General features: G+C 58.5%; 2 protein-coding genes across 6 annotated transcripts in view; one reads left to right on the top strand and one right to left on the bottom strand.

The window, feature by feature from the left end:
• Nucleotides 1–20,695, top strand: part of Tpcn1 (two pore segment channel 1) — a 44,126-nt gene extending 23,431 nt beyond the window's left edge. For all 5 annotated transcript variants that reach the window (XM_013014396.1, XM_013014400.1, XM_013014399.1 and 2 more), the window contains 25 exons: nt 3,869–4,045; nt 4,594–4,707; nt 5,274–5,404; nt 5,548–5,636; nt 6,276–6,310; nt 6,729–6,787; nt 6,913–7,012; nt 9,242–9,358; nt 9,537–9,661; nt 10,283–10,331; nt 10,746–10,809; nt 11,409–11,453; nt 11,924–11,980; nt 12,068–12,121; nt 12,309–12,381; nt 12,499–12,606; nt 13,495–13,566; nt 13,960–14,049; nt 15,081–15,196; nt 15,635–15,681; nt 17,212–17,280; nt 17,361–17,445; nt 18,071–18,210; nt 18,365–18,445; nt 18,788–20,695. In XM_013014396.1, coding sequence (XP_012869850.1) covers nt 3,869–4,045; nt 4,594–4,707; nt 5,274–5,404; nt 5,548–5,636; nt 6,276–6,310; nt 6,729–6,787; nt 6,913–7,012; nt 9,242–9,358; nt 9,537–9,661; nt 10,283–10,331; nt 10,746–10,809; nt 11,409–11,453; nt 11,924–11,980; nt 12,068–12,121; nt 12,309–12,381; nt 12,499–12,606; nt 13,495–13,566; nt 13,960–14,049; nt 15,081–15,196; nt 15,635–15,681; nt 17,212–17,280; nt 17,361–17,445; nt 18,071–18,210; nt 18,365–18,445; nt 18,788–18,907 — 2,217 coding nt within the window. In that variant the 3' untranslated portion in view covers nt 18,908–20,695. The remainder of the gene's footprint in view (nt 1–3,868; nt 4,046–4,593; nt 4,708–5,273; nt 5,405–5,547; nt 5,637–6,275; nt 6,311–6,728; nt 6,788–6,912; nt 7,013–9,241; nt 9,359–9,536; nt 9,662–10,282; nt 10,332–10,745; nt 10,810–11,408; nt 11,454–11,923; nt 11,981–12,067; nt 12,122–12,308; nt 12,382–12,498; nt 12,607–13,494; nt 13,567–13,959; nt 14,050–15,080; nt 15,197–15,634; nt 15,682–17,211; nt 17,281–17,360; nt 17,446–18,070; nt 18,211–18,364; nt 18,446–18,787) is intronic.
• Nucleotides 20,696–20,858: 163 nt separating this feature from the next.
• Nucleotides 20,859–22,066, bottom strand: part of Slc8b1 (solute carrier family 8 (sodium/lithium/calcium exchanger), member B1) — a 14,581-nt gene continuing 13,373 nt past the window's right edge. The window contains exons 13-14 of the mRNA XM_013014302.1: nt 21,724–21,727; nt 20,859–21,665 (exon numbers count right to left, since the gene is read on the bottom strand). Coding sequence (XP_012869756.1) covers nt 21,388–21,665; nt 21,724–21,727 — 282 coding nt within the window. The 3' untranslated portion in view covers nt 20,859–21,387. The remainder of the gene's footprint in view (nt 21,666–21,723; nt 21,728–22,066) is intronic.

The raw sequence follows: 22,066 nt of genomic DNA, 5'->3' as shown, positions 1-22,066 counted from the left end.
GCTCTTCAGCTCAAGACTAGTGCTCTACCACTTGAGCCACAGCGCCACTTCCAGCTTTTTCTGCTTATGTGGTGCTGAGGAATCGAACTCAGGGCCTCATGCATGCAAGGCAAGCACTCTACCACTGAGCCACCTTCCCAGCCCCCTATTGTTTTCTTTAATGCAACTCCCCACTGCAAAATGACAACACAATATTTGTTTTGTCATTAAAAGAAATTGAAAGGCTGGCCTCTGGTGGCTCACGCCTGTAATCCTAGCCTGCTACTCAGGAGGCTGAGATCTGAGGATCGCAGTTCAAAGCCAGCTCAGGCAGGAAAGTCTATGAGACTCTTTATCTCCAATACGCCACTAAAAAAGCTGGAAGTAGAGCCATGGCTCAAGTGGTTGAGCACTAGTCTTGAGCAAGAATAAGCACAGAGACAGTTCACAGGCCCTGAGTTCAAGTCCCCAGGACCAGCACGCCCCCCCCCCCATAAAAAAGAATAGATTTAATTAAATTCGGGTATTGATTTGGGACCTGTGTGGCCCTCTGTATGCTTCTTGCGTTTTCAAACAGCCTGTAGCAGACATGCTCCGGAACAAATGCACTTTGACCCTGGTTAAGACTGTAGGAATGTCTGAGGGGCTTTGGGACACTCAGGCACACCTGCTAAGGATCTGGCACGTCTCCTCGTGCACGTCACCGCTCTGAGGCTGAGTAAGAGGTGGAACAGGTCAGGGCACAGAAGTGGAATGACCTGGAAGAATCCAGGAATCCAACAATTCCTTCTTTCTCTAAGTGGGTAGGAACATTGATGATAAAGATAAGTACGGGCCCTGGTGGCTCACCTCTGTCATCCCAGCTACTCAGGAGGCTGAGATCTGAGGATTGAGGTTTGAAGTCAGCTCGGCAGGAAAGTTCGAGAGACTCCCGTCTCCAGTTAACCGCCAAAAAAACTGGAAGTAGAGCTGTGGCTCATCAGCCTTGGGGGGAAAAACTAAGCAAAAGCACAAGTAGCTGAACACCCTCCCACCCCCCCTCCCCCAAGAAAAAAACAAAAGGAAAGCAAAAGCAAAAGCCATGGGCTCTTCAGGGGCTAATCTCTGCAGCAGGCCACCATGATCACCTCCTGCTCATACCAGCCAGTTCTCAGAGGGGCAGACGGGAGGCTGCCAAGCATGGCTGCTGTCTTGCAGGGCTGGGGCTAAGAGCATGTGCTCAGCACATGCAAGGCACTGGATTCAGTCTCCAGAGCAACAGAAAAGCAGTCGATCCATCAATCATTCAATCAATCCATCAGCTGTCCACTTGGCTATCGAGCGATGTTCTTTCTTCTGTATGCCTTATTTCTGTGCCTCACCTCGCAGACCTGTGGGGAAATGGGACATGTGCTGTGGTGCAGGACATTGGTGCAGGGTGGCTATATGATATAAAATGTGTGTGTGCATATCTATGTGTGCATGTGTGTATACATACTTAGCCATGCACTGCTGGCTAAAGATGAAAGATGATGGAATTCTTTTTGTTGTTGTTGTTGTTGTTGATTATGGGACCTGAACTCTGAGCCTGGGCCCTGTCCCTGAGCTCTTCAGCTCAAGGCTAGCGCTCTACCACTTGAGCCACAGCGCCACTTCCAGCTTTTTCTGCTTATGGGGTGCAGAGGAATCAAACCCAGGGCCTCATTCATGCAAAGCAAGCACTCTACCACTGAGCCACCTTCCCAGCCCAGATGATGGAATTCTTAGGACCTTTAAAATCTGTTTGTTCTATCAGTTTGTTTTTTTAAATTCAGGGCCTAGGCACTGTCCCAGAGCTTTTTTTGCTCAAGGCTAGTGCTCTATCACATAGAGCATTAGCTCCACTTCTGATTTTCTGGTGTTTAATTAGAAATAAAAGTCTCGCAGACTTTTCTACCTGAGCTGGTTTCAAGTGCAAACCTCAGATATCAGCCTCCTGATTACAGGTTTGAGCCACCAGTGCCTGGATAAATGGCATCACTTTTGAAAAATAACAGCAGTAGCTGAGCACTGTGGCTCAAGCTTGTAATCCAAGCTATTTGGAGGTGGCAGTTGGGGGCATTAAGGTTCGTAGCCAACAAGCCTTTTGTTCATCTCAGAAATAAAAATTCACGAGACTCCATCTCAGTCAGTGGCTGGGCAGGGTGGTACAAGTCTGTCATCCCAGCTGCAAAGGAAAGTACAGATAGGAGGATCACAGTCTAGACTAGTTGAGGCATAAAGAGAGTCCTTATCTTGAAAATAACACAAAAAGGTACTTGTGGAGTAACTCAAGTGGTAGAATGTCTGCTCAGCAAGCACGAGACCCTTGAGTTCAAAATCCCAATACCCCCCAGATTCATAAGTAAAGCTCAGGAGCAGCAGCATGGCTGCTTCTGCTGATGGTCTGGCAGGGTTGTGTTGGGATTGCGGCAGAGCTGCGGTGTGGGGCAGCCAGGCACCGTGAGGATGCCATGGGGTGCCGTTCCCCCCCCCACTTTCCCAGTTAACTCGCTCACCCTCTGCAGTCCTGGTGCCCTGAGTCCCCAGGCCAGGGAGCAGCAAGCAAAGGCCTGGTGTGCATCCAGCCTAATCTAGTTCATGAGCTGTGACACCCTCCAGCAAGCTCAGCACCCCCTTTGGGGGTTGGGGCATGATCAGTGTCCCGGGGAAGATCCTTCTTCGTCTCTGTTGGCAGAGACTTCATGGCCATCGCCTGTTCAAATCCAAGAGTTCAAATCCACGCCCTTGGGCCTGTGACTCCTCCAGCCTTCTCCCAGCTATTGGAAGACATCCCTTAAGAACTGCATTGTTGTAGGGATCTGGTGGCTCCCGCCTGTCATCCTAGCTACTCAGGAGGCTGAGATCTGAGGATCGTGGTTCAAAGCCAGCCCAGGCAGAAAAATCCCTGTTAAATAGACTCTTATCTCCAGTAACCACTCAAAAACAGCGCTAGCCTTGAGCACAAATAGGCTCAGGCAGGGACAGTGCCTAGGTCCTGAGTTCAAGCCCCACAACTGACAACAATAACAACTAGAACTGTTTTGTTGTTAATAAATCAAACCAGAAGCTTCCACAGAGGTGGGGAGACGGAGGCCCTGCAGAGACCCCAGAGCTTCCCTGGTTGACTGCTCAGCTGTTTGTTCTCTGTTGGGCTCAGTTTATCTTTTACATCTTGTCCAGCCAGTGACTGGCTCAATGTCTCCTGCTACCCCAAAGGATGGTGGGGTGTTGCAGGAGCTGGCGGGCTTCCTCCCAAGGCTTGGGCCATGGGAACCTGGGCTGCTTTTGGCACTGCCCTTTCTCTAGGACACAGCCACTGGGCCGGGCCTGGCTCAGACGTTGGTATGGGAGGGAAGGAGCCAGGTTTCTGGTGCAATCCCGTGTGTGTGTGTGTGTGTGTGTGTGTGTGTGTGTTTCTGTGTCTTTTTTGTTTTGAGGCGGGGGGGTCCTACCAGGGATGGTAGACATGCATTACAGCACCCAGCTATTGGTTGAGATGGGGGTGGAGGTCTCAGGAACTCTTTACCTAAGTTGGCCTTGAGCCTCTATCCTCCTGACCTCAGCCTCTTGAGTAGCTGAGATTGCAAGCATGCTCCAGCACACTCAACTAGCCCTCTGTTTGGATAGCGAGAGGTTCAGGCTCTGCAGAGTCAGGTCACTACCCACTGCTCTTGACCTTCTCTAGACCCTTCCAGTCTGTTCCACAGGTGGTTTGAGCAGCAGCAGCCAGCCACTCTCTTGAGTCCCTTCATGGGGGGAGGGGGTGGCTTGTGCCAGCTGAGGAACAGCAGTTCCGATCCTCCATGTGGGGGCTATTGCGGTGTGCTTCTGGCCTGGCCCCTGGCCCCAGACACCCGGCTTGCACACCCCAGAGTCCCTGTCCTTCCAGGAAGGCGAGAACAACGACAAGTTCTTCACCCACCCCAAGAACGCCAAGGCGCTGGCGGCCTACCTCTTTGCACACAACCACCTCTTCTACCTGATGGAGCTGCTCACCGCCCTGCTCCTGCTGCTGCTGTCACTGTGCGAGGCCCCCGCCGTCCCCGCGCTCCGGCTCGGCATTTACGTGAGTGTCCGGGAGCGCCATGGCCCTCCGTGCTGGTGGGGCGGGGGGCAGGGAGGGCTCAGTGGGGGAATATTCTAGAAGGCAGAGCCCTGCAAATAGACTCCAGACAAAGCCTGGGGATTCACCCAGGCTGTCTTCTCTGGGACAGAGTCCGCACCTGGCTCGGGTACGGTCCAGGCTGCCTGTTCCCTCTTCACAAGGTGGCTTTGTGGCCCGCTGTGCCTCAGAAGCCAGATGTTCACTGGACCCCGATGGTTTTTTCCATTCATTTCTTGTTTGCAAGCCTTTGTTCCCATCCGCTTCATCTTTTATGGGTAACTTGTATGCAGTCCTTCCTGGAGTAAGTCTACATTTACAGTTTCATCTTTCTGTCTTTGTGCACACCTCGGCTCCCTCCCTGTGTCTGTTCCTTGAATGTCAAGTTTATACTTAGCTATCTGGGACGAGCTCCATCTTCCAGGCTGTGGTTGGCAGCCAGGGTTTTGTCGCTGTGGTGGGAGGCGGCCTTGGATGGCTTCGAGAAGACCCATGCCCACCTTTCCGTACAGGTCCACGCCACGCTGGAGCTGTTCGCCCTCATGGTGGTGGTGTTTGAACTCTGCATGAAGCTGCGGTGGCTGGGCCCGCACTCCTTCATCCGGCACAAGCGGACCATGGTCAAGGTGACGCGTGCGCAGTGATGCATGCGGTGACACAGGCTTGTGTCTCTCCATCTCCGTATTGGAGTCCGTGTCTTTGCTCATGTGGGAGCCCCCGTGTCACTGGGGTCCCTTCTAGCTCTGTTTGGGTCTCTGGCACCGTCACCTGAGGGAGGTTTCTTGCCTTTCCTGTGTCACAGCCAGCCAGGCACAAGAGAAGGGTGTGTGTGTGTCAGGCCTGGAGAGAGGGGCTCAGATCTCATGCTTTGCACCTGCAAGTGCCACTGGCGTGTGCAGATCTGGTCCTCTGCACAGCAGAGGGCTGTGAGGAGCATGTCCAGCAGTGCCCAGCTGTGTGACAAGCCCGCTCTCTGTGTAGGAGCGGGTCCCCAGGTTGGCGGAGCTGGAGATGGCCAGGATCTCCACAGCGTCCTGGTGCGGGTGGAGCTCTGGCAGCGTGGGTGCAGACGGGCCGGGCAGTGGCCTCGCTCTAGCCCGCAATTGCCCATCCTTCTCCTGAGAGAGATGGAAAGAGGGGAGCTCTGGAGAGCGTGTCAGGGGGCTGACCGCGCTGCCCCTGCCGCACCCAGACCTCCGTGCTGGTGGTGCAGTTTATCGAGGCCATCGTGGTGTTGGTACGGCAGACGTCCCACGTGCGGGTGACCCGTGCCCTGCGCTGCATTTTCCTGGTGGACTGTCGGTACTGCGGCGGCGTCCGGCGGTGAGGCCCGGGACGTGGGGGGCGGGGCGGGGGCTGCGGCAGGCCAGCCCTGCACACACACACGCTTCCCACCACCACACGCCCCACCAGGCAGGTGGGGAGAGGCCCCCCCTCCCCCCGTCAGCTGGTCTGTCTCCCCTCAGCAACCTGCGGCAGATCTTCCAGTCCCTGCCGCCCTTCGTGGACATCCTGCTCCTGCTGCTCTTCTTCATGCTCATCTTCGCCATCCTGGGTGAGTGCTCTGTGCTCCTGGGCACGGCGGGGTTGTATGTAGTCTTGGATGCCACATCTGGTGGCCTCCCCTCCCCTTCCTGGAGCCTCACAGCCTCTTGTGGTAGACCAGATGGCCCTGAGGAGCCTGTTTTTCTGAGACAGGCTCTCGCTATTTAATTGCCCGGGCTAGCCTTCACCTCCTGCATGCTGAGACGGCCGGCGTGCACCTCCACACCAGCCACCATTCTTGATCGAATCACTCAGGGACCCCTTTGGATTTGCCCCCCAAGCCAGACCACAGACCAGACTCCAGATCCACTCCCCCGACGTGAACTTTGAGCCAACATTTTGAAATGAGACTTTATGTAAAAATACAGATTTTTAACAAACAGATCTTTTTAACAAGGCTTTTTTTTAACACACAGCTCTGGGTGCTTTTGCGCGTGGCAGCAGGCACACAGGCCGAGCAGCTCTCATTTCTTCTAGATGGCGCGAGTTTTCTTTGATTCTGCAGTCCCCTGTTGCCTCCCTCAGCTGCACACACACACACACACACACACACACACACACACACACTCATTAGTCCAGTCTGCTGGACACCTGGCATTGGCACCTGTGCCCTAACCAGCTTTTGTTTTGTTTGGCTACCACTTTCCAGGTTTCTACTTGTTCTCTCCTAATCCTTCAGACCCAGTAAGTAACGAACATCTGCCTCCCTTCGCCGGTGGGAGGTGCTACCCTCAAGGCAAGGTGCCCGGCTGCATTAGGGATGACCGGCCGACCACATTAGGAAGATGTGTTCCGCCCTGCCTCCTGAGCCATTCTTTTCCTGGAGAGCCGAGGGGCTCCCCTTTCCTGGGAGAAACGTTTCCAGGACCCGGGCTTGGCACATCCCAGCCTTCTGGCAGAGTCGAGCATGTGACTCCCTAGGAAACATGTGCCCCAAAGTCGGCCAGTCTGGGAGCTTGGGAAGGCACAGGCCTGCACTCCCACGCCACCGCTGCTCTGCGGCCCTTAGGGAGGAGGCAGGGCAGGATGGGCGTGGAGGGGGGGGCAGGCCCTGAGCCTCACCGCTCCTTCCTCCCCTTCCCCCCCACCCTCCGCCCCACAGTACTTCAGCACTCTGGAGAATAGCATCGTCAGCCTGTTTGTCCTTCTCACCACGGCCAAGTAAGTCTGGTTCCCCCTCCCATCTCCCCCTAAAGTGATGGGGGCGGGGAGGTGATTGTCCTTCACAAGGCCTTGGGGAAAACGGGGGCAGCCATGCAGACAGGTGGTGACCTTCTGCCATACAGCTTCCCCGACGTCATGATGCCCTCCTACTCCCGGAACCCCTGGTCCTGTGTCTTCTTCATCGTGTACCTCTCCATCGAGCTCTACTTCATCATGAACCTGGTGCGTGGCTGCCTCGGCCCCCCGGCCTTCGGGCAGAGCATCGGGGCGGGGAGTCGGGGCCCATCCAGGGTCAGGGCTGGTGTTCTGGGGTCTGTCCTGGGAGGACCGCAGGGCCTGCACTGGTCACGGCGGCCAGCATACAGTGCCACTGCCTATAGTGCTGGAGTTGGGGCTCAGGCTGCCCTAGGAGCTTCCACTGATGATGCCTCTGCCCGACAAGCGCACAGCGGCCTAACGCTGCTCCCTGGAGCTCTTGCTGCAATTCTAAGTGGATCGATGACAAAACTGGGTCAGACTGACAGACTGACAGACTGATCTGCATGGTGCAGGCTAGCCTGGGAGAAAGCCTGAGCTGGGTCTCAGCACCGCCTCCATGTGTCGAGAACACGGGGTGCATTTATGTCAGCCCTGTTAGTCATGCATGATCAGAACACTGGACACAGCACACATCTGCCCAACAGGACAGAAAGCCCCTTTGCACACTGGGTTTTTTGGTGAGGTCTGGGATACCAGGTTGCCACCAGGAGCCCCTCTCATCAGCAGATAGGGCCAGAGCCCCAACCACTTCACACCCACAGTTAACCTAAGAGGAGCTTTCCAGAGAGTCTTGGAGGTTTTGCTGTTTTGGTAGTGCTGGGAGTGATGAGCCCCAAGGCTTTGCTCATATTAGCCAGGCCGGCCCAGGGCCTACCCCTGAGCCACCGTGTCCCCTCATGCTCATTTATGAGCTTCTGACACTCCCTCATCCTGGCCACCAATCAAATCAGCCCAGGATAAAAACAGAAAATAAAGCCCCATCCTAGTGGTTCACACTGGTAATCCTAGCTACTACCCTGGAGGCTGAAATTGGAGGATCACAGTTTGAAGCCAGCCCAGGCAACAAAATCCGGGAGACTGTTTTCCACAATTGACCAACAAAAATCAGAAGTGGAGCTGCGGCTCAAATGGTAGAGCACCAGCCTTGAGTGGAAAAGCTCAGGGACAGCAATCAGGCCCTGAGTTCCAGCCTACTGTGGCTCATGTCTGTGGTAGGGACAGACTACAGCATGACCTCCTCAGCGGATGCCCTCCGCCTGCCATCAACCCACAGAGCAAGCACTTAATCCCCAAGACTGTCCCCTACTTCAGTCCCAGGACTCTGGTGGCATTTCCTCTGGTGGCTGCTGGCTGTTGGTGCCGGCATGGTGACTGTGGCCTGTAATCCTAGCTACTTGGGAGGTTGAGATTGGCCAGCCTGGGCAGAAAAGTTCATGGGACTCCATCTCAACCGATAAATGCTGGATGTGGCAGTAAGTACTTGTCATCTCAGCCATATAGAAAACATAAATAGGAGGATCATGATCCAGTCCCACCCAGGCAAAAAGCAAGACCCTTTAAAAAATAAAAACTGAAGTAAAAAGGGCTAGAGACCTGATTGAAGTGGTAATGCACCTGCCTAGCAAGCACAAGGCCCTAAGTTCAAATCCCAATACTACCAAAGAGAAAAAAAAACCCATATTTGTTTACCTTTGCTCTAATAGGAAACTAGAGGATTCATTTAAAGAGGTCGAAAGAATTACAGAATTCTTCTCAGAACATTTTTGAAAGAGAAAAGTGTTTCTAAAAAGATTCCTTCAAATTCCTTCTCATCTTCCCTCACCCTGATCATGCAGAACATGGTGTATGGACCGCGTACACAAGTGCTGGTCCTGGGTCTTGAACTCAGAGCCTAGGTGCTAGCCTGAGCTTTTTTTTTGGCTGAAGGCTGACACTCTACCACTTGAGCCACAGCTCCACGTCTGTTTTTTTGGTGATTAACTCATGGATTTTCCTGCCTAGGCTTGCTTTGAACCATGATCCTCAGATCTCAGCCTTCCTGAGTAGCTAGGATTATAGGCGTGAGCCGCGGGTGCCTGGCTGATTGTGTCTTTAAGAAGCTGGTGTTGCTCTTAGGAGGTTCCAAATATGACTTCCTTCTCATCCTTCTCCTCCTGCTCCTTCTCTTTCTGGGACCACACATGTGACACGAGGAACAGAGCCCTGGGGAGGGGAGGGTCACAGGGCCTCCTGGCCAGCCAATTGAGAATGCATGTGGCAAGAAGAATCTAGACGCATCTGGTAACAAGGTCTTTAAGTATCTCCTTGGGCCTCTATAGAGTGGTAGGACAGAAGCCCTACCTGGGGGCAGATGACAGCCTCTGCCACTAGAGGGCACCACACAGGGCAGTCAGGCCTCCGTGCTTTCTCCAGCTCCTGGCTGTGGTGTTTGACACCTTCAACGACATTGAGAAGCGCAAGTTCAAGTCTTTGCTGCTGCATAAGCGAACTGCCATCCAGCACGCCTACCGCCTGCTCGTCAGCCGGCGGGTAAGGAGGCGCAGCCCCACTGTCGCTGCCCACAGCAGCTCCTGAGCACCCTATAGTCCCGCGGGAGCCCTGGGAGCCGTGCCAGGCCTGGGGTGGCTGCCAGGGGAGGGGCGGTGGGGTCCTGGGTTTTCCTGGGTCCCACCTGTCATGTTTGTTGTTCCCACCCCCTCTGCCCCAGAGGCCTGCCGGCATCTCGTACAGGCAGTTCGAAGGCCTGATGCGTTTCTACAGACCCCGGATGAGTGCCAGGGAGCGTTTCCTCACCTTCAAGGCCCTGAGCCAGAGCAACACCCCGCTGCTCAGGTAAGGGTGCTGGGGGGGGGGCAGGTCTGGCGGTGGGACGGCTGCAGAGAAGCCGGCCAGAGCCTCTAGTTGCCCCCAGCAGGCTGCTTGCACACGCTGACTCTGTTCATCAGGAGTCTGTGAGCCACAGAAGCCTCGCTCCAGCCTGTTTCGTCTGGACCAGCTCTGCTGCTCCCCCTCAAGTCCCAGATTTTGGGGGTTTGGGATCGTCCTGTGTGAGCCAGAGGAGACAGAGGGAGAACACAGCACACCTGCACGCTCACACGCAGCTCGCAGGACTGAACCTAAAGTCTCAGGGACGGTACTGGCCTCCACACTGCGGAGACCAGGAAGGGGCGTCCCTCGCGGGCAGCTGAGACCCAGCGAGCTCCGTGCGGGGCCCAGCGAGGCCTGGCCTCTGTCCATGCCCCTCCAGGGACTGCCCACAGTCCGAGTGGACCGAGCAGAGTGAAAAACCTTAGTCCTCAGGGACAGAGGACATCGGGACTCTGAAGGCGTTGCCCTGGGCACAGAGAGCTGTCCCCTCTCCTCTCGAGATGCACGGCGGCAGGCAGGCAGGCAGGCGAGGTGCTGCTTGGGGCTGCGGGGTCAATGTCTGTCTTTTCCTTTTGCTTGCCACAGCCTCAAAGACTTCTATGACATCTACGAAGTTGCTGCCCTGAAGTGGAGGGTGAGTTTCTGTGGGAGCGGAGGCCGGGGTGGGGGAGGCGGTATTCCCCAAAACCCAGCGCCGTTGTCAGCGGGGCTCAGACCCTTCAGGACAGCCAGGCCAGGCCCCCGCGTCCACCCTCACCCAGGCCCAGGGTTTCAGCCAGGCTCCTCGCATCTCTGTGGCTGAGGCAGGGGACTGAATGCCCCACGGCTCCCCTGGGAGACAGGGGGACAAAAACCCCGCCTAGAGTGACTACAGGGTGTGAGCGGGCGGGGCAGATGCAGGCCACTGACCGGCTGCACTGACCCCTGAGTGTCCACGCCATTCCCTGGCACAGTGGAGCAGGTGGGGAAGGAGGCCGGCACCCAGCCCGGCCTAGTCCTGGGCTCTGGCCTGACCTCTGACCTCCCGGGACCTGTTGTTGCCTTACAGGCAAAGAGAAACAGAGAGCACTGGTTCGATGAGCTTCCCAGAACAGCCTTCCTCATCTTCAAAGGTGAGCTCAGCTGCCATGGAGCGGGAGAGGACCTGGGGTCTGTTCACTGCGGGGGGGGGGGGGGAGGATGTGACTGTCTGAGCAGAGAAAGTGGCAGGACTTGGACTAGGGAAGGACTCTAATCAGTCATTTAGAAATCCAGCGTCTGAACCAGCATGGTGGCACACTGCGATAATCCCAGTCCTCAAGAGGCAGCCCTTCCCCAAGACAAAACCCTTAAGTCATGTGTCCATGCTTCTTACTTAACAGGCATCTACCCTTAGTTTGTACCAGCTCTGAAGGACCATGGGGGGCGGGGTGATGGTGGGGAGGACTATGTTTGGCCCTCTGGAAATTTCTTCAAGCATGGCCTACAGCCATTCTGAAAACGCACAGAGCGTATGATCTGTGTGTGGTTGACCCAGCCAGGCTATGGGCAGAGGAGTTTTCCTTGTACTAAAATGCCAGGCTGTGCCCAGAGCAGCTGTGATGGACGGGCACTGCCTGGAGCCTGGGCAGCCGTGAGATGTGGCTCTCGGGGCCGCAGGACCTGGTCGCTCACGTGGGATCATTCGCCTGAGTATGAAGTTTCCAGTGTAACCTCTTTTCCCTTCACATAGGAATTAACATCCTGGTGAAATCCCCGGCCTTCCAGCACTTCATGTGTAAGTGTGATGCGCCACAGCCCCAGGCCCCTTTCCTCCCGAGTCCTTTGTGGTTTTAGTGAGTAGGGGGGTGAGAGAGATTCGTCCTGTGGGTTGTGGTGTTAGCTCTGGGTCGGCTGAGTGAGTGCTTAGCACACGCCAGACCTTCAGCTCTGTCCTAGAGACTCAAAGAAAGACGGGAAGGAGGGAAGGGAGAAACCAAAAGAAGGAGGAGGGCTGGAGGGGGGATGATGATCCAAGTGTTTGGAAAGTCTGGACCCACACATGCAATGTTACTACTATTGGGTCTCTTCAGTCTTGTTAGTCTAGAAGTTTCTCTTCTATCTTCCCCACCCTCCCTTAACAATGAATTGAGAAAGCATGACGAGTTCTTTCTAGTGTCCAGAGCCTCCTGGAAAAGAACTGGGGCTGCAGCCGTGGCCTGTAGACTGCCCGGCCTGCCCCTTTCTCCCATGCTCTCTCTCTTTCAGACGTGGTGGTGGCGATGAATGGGGTGTGGGTCCTGGTGGAGACCTTCATGCTGAAAGGTGAGCGCAGCCCGCACCCCTGTGCCCCACACCCCTGTCCCTTGCATGGCGCCCTGGGCTTGTCTCCAGCCTACTTTTCTCTTTCAGGTGGAAACTTCTTCCCCAAGCACGTGCCCTGGAGTTCCCTGGTCTTCCTTACCAGTGAGTGTCTGGGCCGCGTGCTGCCGCGCTGGCTGGGAGAGTTTAGATGGGCGTCCGTGTCCCACGGCCCCTCTCGAAAGGGAATGAGCAGGAAGTGGCCTCTCCCCCCCCCGCTGGCCCGGCTGCCCTCGCTCCACGCAGGGGGAGGGCGCAGGTCAGCTGCTGACTGCCACCTCCTTGTCCACAGTCTACGGGGTGGAGCTGTTCCTGAAAGTGGCCGGCCTGGGCCCTGTGGAGTACCTGTCCTCCGGATGGAACCTGTAAGTGGACCCCAGGGCAGGACTGACCAGGGCTGACCAGGAGCAGGGCAGGGGTGGGGAGGGGCAGGGGTCTAGCCTGAAGGTCGCTGACCACCATGGCCTTCCCTCCCCCGCCAGGTTTGACTTCTCAGTCACGGCTCTCGCCTTCCTGGGGCTGCTGGCCCTGGCGCTCAACATGGAGCCTTTCTACTTCATCGTGGTCCTGCGGCCCCTCCAGCTGCTGAGGTGACCGGGAGACCCATGAGCAGGAGCCACAGACGTGGCAGCTCTGCAGGGACACGGGTGGGGCTGGGTCTCCCGTGGGTGTGCAGGCTGCGGGGACCTTCTTGCACACCGGCATCCGGGGCCTCTGCCTGGCTGAGTAGCTAAGCTTAGGAGCACCGGCTTCTGCCCACAGCGGGGCCGCGGGTCCAAGCGCTGGCCTACAGGCAGGTCATAGGTCAGCGCCTCGGCCCCTTGTGTTCCCCAGCATGGCCTCTGGTCCGAGAAGCCACCATGTGGGTCTCCGCACGCTCTCCCAGACCAGCAGTGGCTGGCAGAGCCCTGCTCTGTCCACAGCCTCGTCCTGACTCGGGTCTGGGGGTTCCCAAGGCCTTGGGTGCCAGGCTTTCCCCCTAACGAGAGGGTTATAGGCCACCTGTGTCCCCACCTTACCCTCTCCTTGGAGAATGAGGTTGGGGGGCGGGGGTGGGTACGGGTGGAGGCCATCCTGTGCCCATCTGGAGGGGGGACTCTGGGCTGGTGGCCCTGGGCCGGGTCCCTCGTTCCTCCACGCTGCCGCCTCCTTCTGCCGAATATCTCGGGTGTCTTCCCTCCCCCTGCCTTGCCACTCCGCAGCGAGGCCTTGCTCCCGGGGAGTCGCCTGCTTCGGGTGCGAACCACTCTCTGTGCGCCTCTGTGAGGGGTGCTACAGAACCCCGTCTCCCCCCTGGGGGGACCCTGCCCCGCATCCTGGGGCTGCGGGAGAGGTGAGGGAAACCGGCCCAGGCGGACGAGGGCCCCCCCCCCAGCCACGTCCGTCATGCGAGGTGTGGACGAGGCTCCCGCGCATCTGAAAGCAGGGGTGCAGGCTGTGGTGGCATCAGCGCGCGACTCTTGTTTCTTGGGGTTCAGGTTGTTTAAGCTGAAGAAGCGTTACCGAAACGTGCTGGACACCATGTTTGAGCTGCTGCCACGGATGGCCAGGTACTGTCCACCGTCCGACGGTCCACAGGTCCTGGTAGCTCAAGGCCTGCACCCATAGGGGCCGGATGGGGCGGTAGCCAGGGTGAAGGACTGGATCTGGGGTTCAGTGGCTTCCAGGACTGGATCGGGCCCCACAGATGCCACTTCTCCATGGCCTCGCAGGGAGGGCAGGTGGCGGTCAGCTCACTGACCCCTGGAGGAAGGGGTCACCGCAGGTGCCTTTACAGGGAAGAGGCAGGTCTGGTCCAGGGGCATCTGTTCCTAGTGGAGCCATGAGGCCCCTTACCAGTGGTCACCTGTCAAGGGCCGGGGGCAAGCCTGTCCCACGGGGCCTGAGGCCAGGGCCGCAGCCGCCCGCCCGGACACCTCCCCCTGACGCTGACCTTCCCCCAGCCTCGGCCTCACACTGCTCACCTTCTACTACTCCTTCGCCATCGTGGGCATGGAATTCTTCTGCGACCTCCTCTACCCCAACTGCTGCAAGTGAGTGGCCAGCGTGGGCCCTGGGCTCGCCCCCCTCCATCTCAGCCTCCGCGTGCCCCGGGCTGGCTCCCCTCCATCTCAGCCTCCGCGTGCCCCAGGCTCCCGGGCTTTGCTGTCTGCCTCAACACATGCAGAGCCAGGGCTCGGACAGCCTCCAAGGAGGACATCTGAGTCCCAGAATGGTCCAGGCCTCCACTGGCCACCCCCGTCCCCAAACCTGAGTATCCTGAATCCCATAGCTCCCACCCACCGCTATCCAGAAGGCAGGACCTGCAAGCTTCGCTGGACAGCTTCAAAGGGTTAGACAGACAGACGACAGTCACTTGGCAGGAGGGTCACGGAGCTCTACGATAGAGCTCCCAGGTCACACGGAAAGACCCCCATCTCAAAAAGAGAAGGGTGGAAGCCGGGTGCTGGTGGCTCACTCCTGTAATCCTAACCACTCAAGAGGCTGCGATCTGAGGATGATGGTTTGAAGCCAGCCTAGGCAGGAAAGTTCCCATGAGACTCTTTAACCAACCGGAAACTGGAAGTAGAGCTATGGCTCAAAGTGGTAGGGAGGTAGCCTTGAGCAGAAGAGCTCAGGGAGAGTGCCCAGGCCCTGAGTTCAAGCCCATGCCCAACCAAAAAAAAAAAAAAAAAGTAGGCGGAGAGAGGGGTGGGATAGGAGAATGGCAAACAAAATGTCCTCCAAAATCAGGGTTGCCTGGTCAAACCTGGATGCACCGGGCAAAGTGGGAGAAGCGGAGCCGAGCGTGAGGCCACCCCCGGGAGCTACCCCCTGCCCCCTCCCGCCTCCTCCCTCCACGGTGGGAAGTGAGAAGAGGGAAGCCTTGTCAGCTACAGAGAGGTGCTAGGTGACGGGGAGGGGAGTAGGGAGCCCAGGGCCCCCCTGGAACAGGACAGAGCCAAGAGCAGGAAGACAGCCAGGATGGACAGCTCCCTTGCTAGGCCCTGGCCTGCCCGCCCACCGTCTGCGCAGCAGCAGCAGCATCGCCTGACCCTTCTCCACGCCCTCATCTCATCCGCAGCACCAGTACAGTGGCGGACGCCTACCGCTGGCTCAACCACACGGTGGGCAACAGGACCGTGGTGGAGGAGGGCTACTACTATCTCAACAACTTCGACAACATCCTCAGCAGTTTTGGTGCGTGGAGGGCTGTGGCGAGGGCGGGCCTGGCGGTGCTGCTTGGGCCCTGCAGGTCTTGGGGGCAGGGGGGGTGGTCCACCAGGGTGTCAACAGCGGGGATGTGTGAGACCCCTGTCTCCAGCGGGAGTCCAGGCTGCCAGGCCCTTTGCCTGGCACTTTTCTAACCAGAGCTGGAGGGGTACAGCGCCTAGCCATGCCAGGGCTGCCCCCAGGCCCGCGTGCCGTCTGGTTCTGTGGTTAAACCTATGGTGATTTAAACCCAAGAAGAAGGGGCACTTCAAAGCCAGGTGTGCATACTGTCTGGGAGCGCTTTTCCAGGCTGCTGAGGCACCGGCCATTGCATGGGACTCCCCGTGAAGTGGCTTGCAGGCAATGGAGGGGCCTCTCGTCTGGGCCTGCAGGAGCGGGGCTGACCGGGGCTCTCTCCCTCTGCAGTGACGTTGTTTGAGCTCACGGTGGTCAACAACTGGTACATCATCATGGTAAGTGTGTGTGTGTGTGTGTGTGTGTGTGTGTGTGGAGGGGGGGGCGTTGCTCTCCCCCTCCTCCCCCTCCTCCCCCAGCTCGGGTCTGCGGGGAAACCTCATCCCTGTACCTCTTGGCCATCTTCCTTCATCCTGGCGCCCCCGCCCCAGCAGGCTTTGCGGCTTTAACCCGTCCCCTGTAAGTTGGAGAGCAGCTGTTCAGATGAGGAGCAGTGGGCGAGCCTGTGGTGCCAGCCCCTGACAGACAGAGGGAGGAAGATCGGGGGGCTCAGGCCAGCTTGTGGGAGACCCTATCTAAAACACGAAGAGAGAGAGGACTGGGACCTTCCCGACAAACACGAGGCCCTGAGTTCAAACCCCAGCACGGAGAGAAGAGTGAAGATGCAGTTGGGGGGGGTACTTCAGGGAGGAGGCGGACGCCAGGGCAGCCTGGGCCACAGTGTGAGCCAGGCCCTGTCTCGAAACTAAAACAGAAAGGGACTGAGCATGGGGGCTCCCACCCGTAAACCCAGCTGAGGAGGGTTGAGACCAACCTGAACAGAACGAAAGGGCCAGCCATCGGGGCTGGGAAGGTGGCTCAGTGGTAGAGCGCTCGCCTTGCATGCCTGAGGCCCTGGGTTCGATTCCTCAGCACCACAGAAGCAAAAAGAAAAAAGCCGGAAGTGGCGCTGTGGCTCAAGTGGTAGAGCACTAGCCTTGAGCTGAAGAGCTGAGGGACAGCGCCCAGGCCCACAGTTCATGGCCCCCACGACCAGACCCAAAAAAAAAAAGGCCAGCCAGACCCCTGCTCAACCCATAAGCTGTGTGGTGGAATGCGTCTGTCGTCCCAGCAGCATGGGAAGATTGCAGTCCTGGCTGTCAGAAAATAACAAAAGCAAAAAGATCTGCAGGTGTGGCTCCAAGTGGTCGAGCCTAGTGAGTGCAAGGCCCCAAGTTCAAATCCCCAGCACCACCTAAAGAAAGAAAAATTGAGAACTTGGCAGAATGGGCATGGTAGCAAACCCCTGTCATCCCGGCTACTCGGGGAACTGAAGCTGAAGAATCGCCGAGCTGGGAGCAGGAGTCCAGCCCAGCCCCCACAGCAGCGCTCTACCCCTACAGGAGCCGTATGACAAGCATTGCTGGTTTTCTTTTCAAAGGAAAAAAAATTTTTTTTTGCCAGTTCTAGACTTGAACTCAGGGCCTGGGCGCTGTCCCTGAGCTGCTTTTGCTCAAGGCACTTGAGCTCTACCACTTGAGCCACGGGACCTCCTTTGGCTTTTTCTGTGTATGTGGTACTGAGGAATCGAACCCAGGGCTTCAAGCATGCTAGGCGAGCACTCTACCACCGAGCCACCTTCCCAGCCCTCTTTTCCAATTCTTAAACTCTCCTAAGTCCCTTGCGGCTTAAGACAAAGACCCAGCTGTGGAGGCCCAGGCTCCCTCGGCCATCTGGAGAGGGGCCAGGGGTCACGTTCAGTGGGGTGCGTGGTGCCGGTGCCGGCGCTGCCCCCCACGCATGCTCCCTGGCTCCCCGCCCCCACGCAGGAAGGTGTCACTTCGCAGACCTCGCACTGGAGCCGCCTCTACTTCATGACCTTTTACATCGTGACCATGGTAGGTCCGCCCAGCCACGCGCCCCGCACCCTTGTGGCCCGCCACACCTCTGACCCACGCCCTCCTTCCCTGCTGGCCAGGTGGTGATGACCATCATCGTGGCCTTCATCCTGGAGGCCTTTGTCTTCCGCATGAACTACAGCCGCAAGAACCAGGACTCGGAAGGTCTGTGCAGGGACTCCCTTGGCAGGCGTTGGCACCATTGACCCGCTGGCTCTCTCTCTCTCTCTTGCTGTCTGTATGGATGTCCAGCTGGCCATCTGGCTGCCAGCCGCTAGCGGTTGAGCTTGTCTGTCTGGCTTATCCGTCCCGATCTCTTCTTTGCCGTGATGGTCAAATGTTTAATAGCAGACCGATGCTTATGATCTCATTCTAAAGTCAGCCTGGCACATCACTGAAAGTGTGGAGGAGGCCTTGGGTGACTGCCCTGCAAACTGCCCTTCTCCCGCCCTCCCCGCACTGGACCCACAGCGCCGGGAATGGCCAACAGCTGCACAGGCCCTGTGTTAGGCTGACCAGATAGATGGATGGATGGATTGATAGATTGATTTTGTTTTTTGAGCCAGGGTTTCTCTTTTCTTGGCCTTGTACTCAGAAGCCTCCTGCCTTGACCCTCCACGTGCTATCTGACCATTTTCCTTTCGGTGGAAGGCGCCTCCCGGGTCCCCTCTGCTCTTCTGCCCTTCCGATGAGGGCAGGGAAGGGGCACAGAGCAGGGGCACACTGGGCCGGCGTGTGTTTGGGGAGGGTCCCTGGGCTCTGCGGCTGCCCGCCCCGTTACCCCTTGCAGATGACGGAGGCATCACCCTGGAGAGAGAGATCTCCAAGGAAGAGCTGCTTGCCGTCCTGGAGCTCTACCGCGAGGGTGGGGGGGCCTCCTCCGACATCTCCCAGCTGCTCGAGACCCTGGCGCAGATGGAGAAATACCAGGTGGGAGGGTGGGACACGGGAGCGGGCATTGGCCTTGTGTCCTCCTGCTCCTGTGGGTGACACTCGAAGGTGTGTGTGGGAGTTGTGGGGGGGAACCCAGGCTCTGGGGTGGCCGGACCTGGCAACGTGTCTAACCATCTCCACTCTCCAATAGCAAAATTCCCTGGTGTTTCTGGGACGGAGATCAAGGACCAAGAGTGACCTGAGCCTGAAGATGTACCAGGAGGAGATCCAGGTACCCATGGGCACAATGGGAGGGGTCCATGGTCCCCCGAGGCGGGTGCGGGGACACTGCTGCCCGTGTCTGGGTCTCTGGCGGACCCTTAACTTACTCAGGGCAACCTGGTTTGTTGTGAACATCTCCATCTCTTACCCTGAGCGGGGCCGCGGGGGCAGATGGGGGTCATCGGGGCGCAGGGAGGGTGGGCGGGGACCAGAGCGCTGCTCCCCCCCCTTCAGCCTGGACCTGCTGTCCTGTGCCTGGCATTCCTGGCCGGCAGGTGTGTGTCAGCCCGTGGGGGGTGGGGGCCCCTCCAGTGGGGGTGCTCCCGGCTCAGCCCTGCCCCGCTCTGTGCAGGAGTGGTATGAGGAACACGCCCGTGAGCAGGAGTCGCTCCAGCAGATCAGCAGCCAGGTCGCAGGCCCTGCCGCCCAGCAGCCCCCCATCAGCCGCCAGCGCTCCCAGACGGTCACCTAGACACCCCCCCCACTCCAGCCCGCCAAGCCATCTCTTCTATGCAATAACCCAATAGTGTTACGTTCCGCGGCGCACCGAAGATGTGTGCCCATGTGCCCACGCAGGCGCAGACTTACCTAGAAACAGAGCAGGCAGGGCTGCACGCCGCCACCGCCTTGCGGTCCTCTCCCTTGGCTTCCTCCACTCCAGCAGTCGGCCTGGGCCTGGGGGTCCATGGGGTGGATCCAGAAGCCCCCTCCTCAAGAATGGATGGGACCACCTCTGCCCCCCCTCCCCCTCCCCGTGCCTGGGGCTCAAGTCCCCACGCATCCCTCAAGTTCCACGGCCCGCATGGGTGTCTAGCCTGGCCCTCGGGGAAGAACCACTTAGATGAGAGAATCCGAGGCCCCAGGGCAGCCCTTTGGGGACAGAGGGGGTAGACACCCGCCATCAGGTCTCAGCCCGCAGTGCTGGGCTGCAGCTACTGGCGTGCCAGTCTGCGTCCTGCCTCCCGCTGCCCCCCAGGCCCTGGTGGCTGCCAAGTCCCCGGCCTGGGCCTCTGCGGAGGAAGCAGGCCGGAGGCCCAGGCCCAGCGGCTTCTGCAATGCGTTTCTCCACCATGTTTCTCTCCACTACGGCTTAACCTGTTCCAGCAGAGGGGTGTCTGGGGGACCCAGGTCCTGGGGAAGTGCGTGTTTGGTGCCAGCCTGGTGCTCATGGCACCCAGGATGGCCGCTCTTCCTGGATTTGGGGCTCAGGGGCCCAGCACACCCAGGGTCGGGGGTGGGGGTCTGTGCAAGAGAGGTCCAGGGAGGGTCTCAGCCACCTTCCCCAGCACCCCAGCAGTGCTGTGGTAGAGACGGTCCCCGGCTGCAGAGCAGGCTGCGGGTGGCAGCCAAAGGGGGTGTGGGTGGGGGTCAGAGCCATGGCATCTTCAGCCTTGCTGTCCTGATCACAGATCTGGGGATGTGCTGGGGTGGGGAGCTGGAGGGCACCCCAGCCAGCCTGGCTTTCCCCCTGGTTCCTGGGGCTGGCAGGCGGGGTGAGGGGGAGCCAGGGACAGCTGTAGAGGAGCGGGCAGAGCTGATCCATGGACCTGAGCCGTCCTCCACCCCAGGCCACACTGGCACAGACCCCCAGGGGGGTAGAGGGAGGAGACTCATCTCTGTAAAGCCTAGCCTTTGTCATTGAGAAGCACTAGTCCTCCAGGACTGGCAGGGGCGACGCTGCCCCATCACAGGAGCGTGGCCGGAGCCCGGGCCACAGCCTTCTCTGCAGAGAAGGAACAGTTTGCACAACCAGGTGCCTTTAGCCTTTGGGCATTGGAATGGGCATTGTGGAAGCAGGAGGAGGGGCAGCCGGTAACCCAGGGCTCGGGGCCTTGGACTGAGCATTCTGTGGCCCCAAGGGAAGGCAGGGCTGGGGCAGGAGGGTGCTGACCGGCCCACGCTTTCCCCAGAGCTGGGAGCAGGGTCCCCCAGGAAGTTAAGTGCGGAGGGCTCAGGACGGGACCTAGCTCAGGCCTCTGGCTCCACTGCGGCTCAGCGGCCCCCGGGGAAGACCACTGACGGCCCCACGCCACGGCCTGGGGCGGGGGGGCATAGATGCTCTGAGGGTCACCGCCAGGGCCCCCCCTTCCTCCTCGCTTCCCCTCCCCCACCCCAGCCTTACTCCACACAGGCAGACAATCATTTTGTACGGCTCAGATCACGGGAGCAGCGCCACGAGGTTTTGTACATTGTGATTTCTTACTCTAGAAACCCACTGGGTCCGATTTCTGGCGTATTAATAAAAGCGCTCTGCTTTGTAGGCATGGCTGCTGCCTCTTGACTTGGGGGTGGGGGCGCCCCCAGCCGTTCCTGCCTACCCTACCCCTGGCCCCACCAGGCTTTGCCAAGAAGCCCTGCCGGCGGCCAGCCAGCACTCGGCTCAGGTACACAAGAGCCAGCGGTGGTGCATGCCGCATCCCGGGTACTTGAAGCACTGCATCTTCTTTTATTTGCCGGGGTTGGAGGACAGTCGAACCCCTTGACTGCAGAAGGCAAACACACTGCTTCTTTAAACATCGAGGCCCGGCCATCCACCCTGGGAAGGCCCTGGGGCCTCTCCTTTCCCAGGTAGGCTCTGCTGTGCACAGGTCCAGAGGGCCGGGTCCGCAGCCGCTGTCCATGGTGGCGGCCATTCCCGAGGCAGGGGCGCAGCTGAGTGTTTTGGACACCCGGGGTTCAATAACAGGTTGCCATTCATTCCACCTCCATCTTGGGTTTCTTAACGTGGCCACTGGGACACTCAATATGGGACAGCTCAGTGGCTCACATCAGCCCTTTGCCCAGCGAGGAGGGCCGGGCAGGGCTGCCCTGGGGTGCCGAGGGCTCTGACATCACATCCCCGGCAGAGCCAGCCTCCAGGGCCCCGGCTGCCAGGGCTCAGCCGAGGTACACAGTCACCCCATCTAGCTACCCCAGGAGTCTGTGCCCCTGCACACCTCCAGGCAGCATCGGTCACATGCCCTTCAGATGAATCACCCCGAACTCGGTGAGGAGAGCCACGACCAGGAAGCTGCTGTAGAACAGGAGCAGGCAGCAGCCGTAGCCCTTGCTGAGCTGGAAGCATTGCAGCGGGACGGAGACCAGGGAGAGGACGAGGCTGAGCCCCAGGGCGCCGGCCAGCACCCACACCAGCAGTCCGTCCGGCTCCAGCTGCAGGGAAAGGGAGAGGCTGGCTTGCTGCAGTCCACCGCTGCCCACCGGGCGGGGCCAGAGGGGACCCCGGGCCCCACCTTGCAGTTACCCAGGTGCAAGAGAACTTTCCACAGATGCCTGGCCCCGCCCTGCTGCCCGGCTGTTATACCCAGTCAGATGCAGCCAGGTGCAGCCAGCCGGATAGGTTTTAACTACCGAGCACTCATGAGCTTGCTAGAGCCTTCACCTCCCGTGGAGTACAGCAGAGATGGCAGTTAGATGGACAGAAGGACAAAGCAAGATTTGAACAGAGCTGGGTGAGCACTGAAAGGCCACAGTTCTGTTTGAATTTCCTTTAAAAAAACAAAACAAGGGCTGGGAAGTTGGCTCAGTGGTAGAGGGCTTGCCTTGCATGCCTGAGGCCCTGGGTTCGATTCCTCAGCACCACATAAGCAAAAAGAAAAAAAGCCGGAAGTGGCGCTGTGGCTCAAGTGGTAGA

Source organism: Dipodomys ordii, unplaced genomic scaffold, assembly GCF_000151885.1.
Source record: "Dipodomys ordii isolate 6190 unplaced genomic scaffold, Dord_2.0 Scaffold23, whole genome shotgun sequence".
In the NCBI taxonomy this organism is placed as follows: domain Eukaryota; kingdom Metazoa; phylum Chordata; class Mammalia; order Rodentia; family Heteromyidae; genus Dipodomys; species Dipodomys ordii.
The sequence above is the reverse complement of the archived record's forward strand: the minus strand, read 5'-3'. Positions and strand labels throughout refer to the sequence as shown.